Below are 10,345 nucleotides of genomic sequence, written 5' to 3' on the forward strand. Positions count from 1 at the left end.
GTGACATACTGTCAATGAAGTTGTATATTACAAATCTAAAGGACCATTTTATTGAAAGCTGAGTATTAAGAACTAAGCTTGTCTTTTCATAAAGCAGATGTTTGCTTGTTTGATATTATTGCATTTCTGTGTTAATTACCTTTTAAAGTATTGATAGGGCTAGTCATGATACAGATTGATGCTGAAGTGGCTAGTTATCGTGATATAACCACATGACAAGTACCAACAGCTTTATACGACAACTCTATTTGATTACAGAAAACAAGACACAGAAAATATTTAAAGGGGACTTAGTACTGTAATTGTTGTGTTAGTTACTACGATAAAAATGTTGGGGAGTCGTATGGGGTTTGCTTTGGGGTTGTTTATTAATTTTACTATATATTATTTTATTTTATTCTATTCTATTCTATTATTTATTATTATAATTTATTTTTTTATTTTATTTTATTATTATTATTTTTTTCTTGGTAAATTGAATTCCAACAATTTACCTGAATTGACCTGTTTTATCAGTTTATGAAACTATTTCTAAAATTAGTCTTGTAAAAATTTACAAAATACATATAAAAGATTATAAAAACTGACGCCAGAACTATAAAGAATTATGAGAAACATTTGAAATATAATTCTCCGACATATAGCAACATTACTTATATGTGTGTAAGATGAACCAACACCGTATTTGTAGACGATTTTTTTTATCAAATTATCAAGCAGTGTACAGTATTGCATTTCTACGATTTTCTCCATTCTCCGTGTATAAATTGGATTATTACTATTTCATGTTAAGAAAGCAAAGTGGTATAGTTTTGAAATCGATTACTTTTGATTATCAACAAGAGGTCTTTGCAGTTCTGTATTGTGTGCCTATAAACATTCACCAAATTTTATTAACATTATACTTCTTGGGTAAAAGAAAAGCAATGTTCTTGCACGAATGTGTGTATCTTGCTTGCATTTCAATTATCACCCCTGGCTTTAATTTATTCTCACTGCTATTATTAAATTGTATGAATAAAGTGAAAAGAAACAACGTTCCTTTAATGAAAGGTGTTTTATTTGTCTATTATTTCCAGTTGTAACATACACACAGATATCAATAAGCAAAACAAAAAACAAAAAAAAAACAATGTTATAAATAATGAGAAAAAGAAAACAAGGGATTAAGTTCTGCGTCACAAAAGTCATCTCAGTGTTAATGCTGAAAATATTATGAACAAAAATTGATTACTGTACCCGTAAGGCATTATATAAAGATGGAAGGTTCTGTTATGGATATAAAGTAAAGCGTCCGATACAAAATGTGTTCTACTAAAACGTATCTTATAAAAGTTCTGGTTTTGTCACACCTGTAAGGCACATTATTTTATCTTTACGCTAAATATATAATGGGACATATTAATGTTTATCCGACACAGTTTTCAAAGATAAACGATGAACTTTAATCTTGTAATTTGTGTTTAATGTCTTATTTGCAATGTTTTATGCATTTTGTGAACGAAACATTTTTCATATATTAATACCGTCGAACCTCCGACCATAGCAAATACAAATTTGCTTTAAACTTTTTTATAAACATGTAAACATTAACGGTGAATGAAAGCAATTTACAGATTAATACATCTGAAATTCTATATCAATCAATAAGATGTTGCAATATACATGTATTGCCAACATTGTGACACACACTTTTTATCAATTATAATTATCTCTATCTTATGTTTATCGTATTGATTATAAGGCATCAAATGTTACTGAACATATACAGCGAACCATATATGTAGTGATGTGTTTTCTTACGGGGCGGTCCTAAATACTGATTAAATAAATTCTGTTCGTTGGCAATCAACGAAAGCCTTAAATCACATATACATATTCCTTTCTGCAACAAGAACGGTTAGCTAAAATGAACATGTAAGTAACAACAAAATGCATAGCGACTTTCTTTTTATCAAATCACTGCTATCATTTTCAAAAGTGTCGATATTTTAAATCAGATAAAATCATCTGGCAATTTCTTACATGTTTCAGAGTACCAAACTTTAATAAGTACAATTTCCATTCCCGATACCGGGCGTAAGTGGAGGTCTGGCGTCATATAGAGACGGTGCATAAATAAATATGCTCAGTGTTCCACACACACAGGCAATGGTGAAAATATAAAGGAATAATCTATCCATTACCATGGCAATATATTTCCAATCCCTCTCTTCCTGTAATAAAAAAATAATGAATTATTTGATTGACATATACCAATAAAACTAGAAGTGACTTTCGTTGGCTTCCAGACAAGGCTCAGCATTGTCAATTGTAAGAACGTGACAAATAAGATATGTATGCGGAAGTAGAGATCCAGAAGCCATGTCTGATGGTACGTCGTATTTTCTTCATTTAACCAAACCGAAAAAAAATAAAGAAAGCATTCCAAATCTTTCAGTGGATGAAGAATTTACCATTCACGAAAAAAAAAAAAACCGATGTATCAATGTTTTGAACTTTTAAAGCTATCACAAAACATTCAGTTTATTAGACAAAATATGTAAACTAAGTAAATTAAGTAATTCTGTTTTTATTTATGGTGAACGTGTATATATGACAAAATATTTGGGTTGAGAAAGTGACTTTAAATTCAGAGAACCAGTTTTTATTGTTATTCGTAGGGCTCATATAGCGATATTAAAAGGTATATCAAATACCGTAATCATGTCACACAAGACAATAATGGAAATTTAAAACCGAAAATATACACTACAATTAGTAACGCGTAGTATATGATTGTTATTATCTTTAGTGTATTATATTATTATATTTTTTCTATTAATCTTACAGAATTTTCTTTATCTGTGTTCTTCATGTGGTCTGCAATTTCAATTACACCCTCAAATGCTTCTAGAATTTCTTTCCGATAAGTGACTGACGATTTGTCAACTCTCTGTCTAAGATTTTCATAAGCAGTTTCTGATACCCAGGTTTTCGTATCCTTATTTTCCTGATAGAAATCCCTGACGTCTCTCATTTCGATCCCATTACATGTTCTAAATGGAACTTTTGCCGCAGTCTTCACATCTAGTTCAGGACGTTTCATTAGAAGAATTTTCGGTAGTATTTCTGTAAAAACACGTCGAACCCATGGACTCATTCTGTGGGTAGACGGTCGGCGGAAATTTATTCCAATTGTATAGACCGTCAGAAATATAGACATCGTCACTACTATCATTGTGAAAAGTAAATATTTACCTATTAACGGTATTACAAATGACGTCGGAGGATTTATGTCTGAAAGAAGGAGGAAAAACACAGTAAGAGCTAGCAGAATGGAAATGGATAAGGTGATTTTCTCACCACTGTCTGATGGCAAATAAAATACAAGCACCGTCAAACATGAAATTGAAACGCATGGCATTATGAGATTAAGGGAATAAAATAGGGTGCGTCTGCGTAACGTCACGTTGAATGTAATATCAGGGTACGGTTCCGGACAGCACGGGTAAAACTTCACCTTCCGTTTTGCAGTTACATTTATGATGTCCCACTCTACATTAGGAATATAGTCTTTAATATCTATCCCATTCAATATAAATTTCTGATTGTCTGGAATATAAATTGCTTGTGCATCACAGATATGCTGTAAATCGAGTTCTTCTCCGTGGTAGGTCCATGAACTTAACTTCATGAAACACTCCTGCATATCGAATGGAAAGTACTCTACATTGATTGGACAATAACTCTTGTATATAACCGGCGGTTCCCAAATTATTTTCCCGTCGAAGTGCACCGTGGCCTTCGTCATTAAAGTTATAGGAAAGTCTCCATCTGCACTGTAAAATAAATGCCAAAAAAAAAATAGTTATGATAATAATTAATTATTTTTAAAAAAATTGTCTTCTCATGATTTTCATTTTAACTCTTGTACAAGCCAGATCTTAACTGTAATCATATACTAAATCATTTAGTTAAGATTTAAAAAAAAAAAGCATATTCCCCTTTATAATGTTCAAGTTTTTTTTTTCTTCCTAGTTAAACGTTTTGTCATTAGCGCTTTTGTCCCAGTATATGAATTACCTATAACTTTCAAATGTAACGGACACGCAATTTGACGAAAGAACGAGTCTAACTTGCAAAGGTGGATTGCCCTCCCTTGCGCCCCTCATCCATCTAACAATGTAACAGATATACTTCTCATGAGAAACAACAGTAACATACTTGTTATATAGTACGAGATCGGGTATCCACAATTGTTCAGCTGGAATATGTGTTATTGTAATTCCTCCATATGCTTTTGGGTCCCATTGTAAACGAAGATCGTACCATTCCTGAAAAATCAGTAGTTAAAAGCTATATATATATATATATATATATATATATAGAGAGAGAGAGAGAGAGAGAGAGAGAGAGAGAGAGAGAGAGAGAGGTCTGGGTCTGAAAAATTCTCAACGATGATAGAAGGGTCAAATTTGCGATGCAAATTTTTTGTCGTTCCCTCCGCGGGACTCGAACTCGTACCGCTTTGACATCAATGGCTACACCGCCTGCACAAAGTCCAGCGCCCCAGAACACTCGGCTTTATATATGACAATATCTGTATCGCATCCCGAAATATCTATATCAGCTAGAGGGACTCTGACTCGAGGGCTTATATTGATCTAGGATGAGACTACTTATATCACACAATTTTCCTACAGACACAACAAATAAGTCATTAAAAGTCCGATTAGGGAACGATAAACGGTCAGCCATGTGATACAGGGCAAGATAAAGGTTAGACATGTGACACATGTGATAAAGAATATGACGTCACAATGTTTAATTCGGGTCAAACATTTTTGCCTTTATCAGATATTTAAATTGCTGTATTTACTAGTAAATACATGAAAATGACAATATATTGTGTATACACATACCTGACGTACCCATACACTTGTTGTCATTATTTGGTTCTTTTCATCCTAAACAAAGATAAAGATATTGTTTCAATAATGATAGTTGCCAGTCAAATTTAAAAAAAAAAAACTACCTTGATAACAGGTTCACAAAATAAATAGCTAATAAGTAATTATACAAATAATAGCTAGTTAATAATAATATAATAATGGTTTAGTAAATAAACACAAAATAACCAACGTTTTGTTTATGAAGCATCCATTTTGTTTTATTCTGGCTAGCATACAGTTGGATAAGACAAGAGAAGATAATTTTTATTTTGGCTAGTATACCGTTGGATATGACAAGAGAAGATGATTTTCATTCCGAAAATACACACAATTCTGTATTAAGCAGCATAAACTGTTTTCAGGAAATCATTTGTTGCTTAATTTTAACCAGATTCCTCTGTCATGTTACTCATATAACAAAGGGGCGAAAGCATATCATCGTAAACAAGTTATTGCTTCCTGTCGTAATGCAAATAAATGTTCTAGCTGTCTAGGACCTTGTCAAGACCAAATATAGATGAACCTCTTGTAATCTATTCAGAGTCATCAATATATATTTCCTTTCTGGCAATGATTGGTTAAAAGTTAACTCCCATCCTGGTCTGTTTCTTGTTGTCTCGACATTTATATTAGATTAATTCGGCATCAGGTTTAGATTGTATTTTTTGGAAATAATTGCAGTTTATTAAAAAAAATGTGTATTGTTTATCGTGGAGTGTTATGGAGAAAAGAATGACCCATTTCCTACAATAGGAAAAAACTTCAGGATCAACAATTAAAATTAGAGGGAGTCTCAATATAATTATGAAGACTGTTGTTCATCTTCCCTTAGGCTCGTTATACGGGGCGACGAATGGGACTCTTGTAGTTTTGTACTCAAAATTCAATTTTGTACAGACAAAAGGGAATTTTGTTCAACAAAAATGAGTTCAAATTAACAAAATTTATGACCTACTACAAATTTTCAAATTTGAGTCACAAAAGTCAATTCTGTGTCACAAAATTCAATTTTGTGAGACAAAATTCAACTTTGTATCACAAAAGTCAATTTTGTATGCAAATTAATTTATAGAATCCTTTGGATATGCAAATGAAACCTCTCATCACGATTTTGTAAGAAGGTTTCTCATTGGATGTAGTAACCGCGGTCTCGCAGACGCAGGTTTCCGATTACTTAGAGCAAGGACATACAATATGATGAGGTACAGGGGCGGATCCAGGATTTAAGATTAGGGGGGTGCAAAGTTAAATTTTTTGTAGGTTAAATTTTGGGAATATTCTTCTAGGGTGGTGCAATGTAAGTATCTTTTAGGGTAAAATTAGCGAGAAATTAAAGTTTCAACCTAAAACCGCCTAAATCTACCCCTGACAACCCATGCTTTGCAAATTTAAAGAGGACACGCCCGTCACGCCCCCGCCTGAATCCAAACCTGAGCTATTCTGCAAAAGTAAGTAATATATAGTAAAAGTATTACTTTGTGACACAGAATTGACTTTTGTCTAAAAAAAGAATTTCTTCATTACAAAATGAAGTGACCATAAAACAAGCCTGTATAACATAGTTTTGTACAACAAAAATGATTTTGTTGTGACGGAATTCAATTTTGTGTACACAAAATTGATTTTGATTACAAAAAGATCAAGTCCCATTCGGCGACCCGTACGTTCTACCAGGCGCTCTGTTTCATTATAAATTAGCAAAGTAACAAACGTTTCATTTTTATTAAGGCGTTTCATGCTATTTTCGTAAACAATTAATAAATTTGATCATACTACCCAGTTGAAAAAAGTCGTCTTAATATTACGTCTGATATATTCGACATACTTAAGCAGTCTCAATTTTTATATGTAATGTTAATTCATAATCTGGTACAAATGTAAATAAGATCTATGAGTTGTTCAATGAGTTATAAAAACAGATTTACAGAATTGCATGTTGAATGCATATCTTATCTGAAGATGTTAAAGCATCATTTTCTTATTATAAAATCATATAACCTACATCTTCAGTTTATGTTCATGATTAATAAACAACAACAAACGAAATGGACACGATCAGCTTGAAGTGATGAGATATATAACTTTTCGTCATTTGTCTAAGTATATTTGTAATGAATGAAACTGACAATAGAAATTACTTATTTGGACAGTTTTCCATTGTAACGCCAAAAGTTCAGTTATTAATATGTACGGTCAGAGAAAGGTAGATTTACTACCATTTTTTCTTTATAACTTCGAATCGCATTAATTTAACTCTGTTGCCTACTTTATCACCCCGTAACATTCTAGGTGATATTAGACATTCTGTTTGCCTTAAAAATGAAGCTAGCTCTCGTTGAATATCTACATTGCATTAAGTACTACGATAACCATCGCGTGGGTTCAGTGGGTGGGGGGTCAAAAATTTGACCGACAGGCACCTTACGTTTCTGCAGGAACTTGAAGTTTTCGTCTGTGATCTGTCTTACTACCAGAAAGAATTAATCGTCCGTCCTATGCATCATTAATTCAATATCAGATTGTAATCAAATTCAGTTGACCAACAACTTGGTGCATAGTACATGATGTTTGTCTCAGGAAATATAATAACAACTTTAAGTGAACAATGACTATGTATGTATTAGTTGTATCAGCTGTTTCTACAGAACTCCGAGTGGTTCATTATTCTAAGCTACACAAAAACACAAATTTATTGGCAATATTTTGCAGTTTTCAAGCCTATAAATCGACAAAAATACAGTTATTGCATGCAACCCGACAATGAAGGAACATAACGTACATTCACAAGCGGAGGCATCTTTGACAAATGAAAATGATAAATTCTTTTGACTCGGGAAATGATTAAATTTAGTGATCCGTAATCGAACAAATGATTAAAGTTTATTCCAGAATGTTCATCTTGCAAACTGAATGGTGTAGTTCGGTACAGTCAACGACATACCGTCACATCACAGAGATTTACAAATTAGCAACTGTCACAACGTGAAAGACGAAAAGATTTATAATTATGCAATCAAAACTTCTAACTACAGACAATAACAAAAGAAGGAAGAAAGATCAACACTGAAATGTCTGCAACATGCTTTGGTTGTGCTATCTGAGATGTAGATCGAGAAGAATATCGTGAAATTAACGACAAATAGATCATAAATATAGTTGCATAAACTTTATCAAAGAAACGAAAAGGATAAGATAATCAAACACAAAGGTCTGTGCCAATAAATAACATATAAACGTATCTAATTGATATCCAAAAAAAAAAAGTTTACTGATTAGAAACATTGACTTTCCGAAGACATTGAGTACACTGGCAATTGAAAAGGTGCTTCAAAGATAAATACATTTATCAAGTATTGAGTTTTTATCAGCAGTTAAAAAGAAAACACCAACTGTATGCTACCTTTATCTCTATGCAAGTCAAGACATCATTGTTCTTTAAAGATGGATACATTCCAAGAGAAAACAACTAGATTCTAAACTGAGAGTATACCTTTAAACCACATTGGTAATACCATCCTGAATAAGGTCTTCGTCCGATGTAAACACAAGTACATGTAATTGTAAACTTATGGTTTACGTTTAGACTTGACTTTTTAAAAGCACCTGTCCAAGGGTAAACAAAAAGACGTGTGGACAAAATGTGCAATGCCCAATAAATACACGTCAGACACGTTTATAGTCTTGTAATAATTACTTTAAATTCAATATTTATATGTGTAAGATAATTTGCTGAACATTTAAACTGATTTATATACAAAACATTGATAAACTGTAATTGTATCCGAATGCATAGTTTTGTTTTATTTGTCAAACAGAATTAGATGCCCATTATTTTAACTTAATGCGATTTATAATTACGAAGACTACGGTTACAGGACTAAGGGAATATTTTTCCTTTTCGTAGGATTAACACTTGGCAGATGCATTAACAAATTAGGATTAAACATAAAGGAAAGATTTCACCATTGTTCATCTCGGATTAGGTTGAAGCAGCGAACGCGGTGTGGGACCTGGGTTGCAGAATTTATGTCATTTTCTTTTTAGTTATTTGATCTTAGTTTTACATTTGACGTTGATGACGTATGTATGTATTTATTCCATATTTGAACAGAAGAAAATGACACACATTGATCCAATACTTAAGAAATAAATAGCGTGAATGTGGAAGGGTAAAAAAAACTTATCATAGTTCGAATAGCTTCACATACCATATCGAGGAGTTGTGACAATCTTAGCCCTAGCTTCACGGTAAGTTGTATAGAGTTGTTGGACACTGGCCGAATCAGATTACTGTAGGTTCGGATTGTCAGAAGCTCATGATGTAGTCGATTTTCTGCAGGTTCATTTCCAAGGCCATCAACAAACAACAGCAAACAAGAAATTCCGATAACCAGTACTTTTGCAATCATTGCTGACAGTCCAATTTACGTTACATATAATTATTCACCATAGTGAATGTGCTGTATTAGTTCCTTTGAACATATGTTTTGGTCGCGCACTGAAGTATATAATATCCGTACTTGTACAACGTTTAGTGTCTTTTTAGAATGTTGATTGATTTTCACGGTAACGAAAACTTTAATCTATTTAAATGTACCATACACTTCAAATTCAAAAATGTATTCAACAAAACTGTAAGTAAATAGAAGTAAATGTTTGATCTTAGATATCCACCACAGATACAGAGAAAAAAATATTTTCTTTCTAAAACAAGTACAAGATATCCCGCTATCTAAACTATCATAGGTTAATTATGATAATGATGATTTTCTCAAGTCTATTGTATCATACGTTGGAGATCACTGATTACAGAATTATTATATTCCCTATGTGCAGTGCTAAAATTAGATAAGCACTCGTAAATAAGCTGTTGCTTACCAACAACAGATGAAAAAGTAAAGAGTACAGTATATATTGTACGTACAATGCATTATTCTTCTCATAAACTTTCATAAACCCTTGACATGTGTTACAAGGAAAGAATCCAGTGTTCAGTCAATCAATTTTATATTAAGTAAATAACCTTTTTCATTATTTATGTACATAATTATTTCAGAACCAATGTCGTAGCCAAGACTTTCCGACTTGCATTGTATTTTTAATAGAGTTGGTCAAGGTAATATTTTATTACCAAATCATCGTAAGGTTATTTTGTTTTTTTATATATATATTGAAGTTTCAATTTATGTATTGACGTATCCAATACTATCATTTTATGTATTGACGTATCCAGTACTATCATTTTATGTATTCACGTATCCAGTACTATCATTTTATGTATTTTATGTATTGACGTATCCAGTACTATCATTTTATGTATTTTATGTATTGACGTATCCAGTACTATCATTTTATGTATTTTATGTATTGACGTATCATTTACAATAAAGTAATCAAAATCATGTATATCT

The 10,345-nt window shown here is 32.2% G+C and overlaps 1 protein-coding gene across 1 annotated transcript; it reads right to left on the reverse strand.

Annotated features, from left to right (window-relative positions):
• Positions 1 to 1,038: 1,038 nt before the first annotated feature.
• Positions 1,039 to 9,831, reverse strand: LOC148621767 (acetylcholine receptor subunit beta-like 2). The gene is made up of 5 exons (XM_088576447.1): positions 9,143 to 9,831; positions 4,905 to 4,949; positions 4,207 to 4,316; positions 2,831 to 3,821; positions 1,039 to 2,216 (listed from the first exon to the last, which is right to left on the reverse strand). Exons 1-5 carry the CDS (start codon positions 9,341 to 9,343, stop codon positions 2,046 to 2,048), a joined length of 1,518 nt encoding a protein of 505 aa, XP_088432573.1. The 5' UTR covers positions 9,344 to 9,831; the 3' UTR covers positions 1,039 to 2,045.
• Between the last annotated feature and the right edge of the window lie 514 nt (positions 9,832 to 10,345).

The sequence above is a fragment of the Perna viridis genome, chromosome 3 (genome assembly GCF_037379345.1).
Source record: "Perna viridis isolate PV_CMFRI_1.1 ecotype Kerala chromosome 3, ASM3737934v1, whole genome shotgun sequence".
Taxonomy (NCBI): Eukaryota; Metazoa; Mollusca; class Bivalvia; order Mytilida; family Mytilidae; genus Perna; species Perna viridis.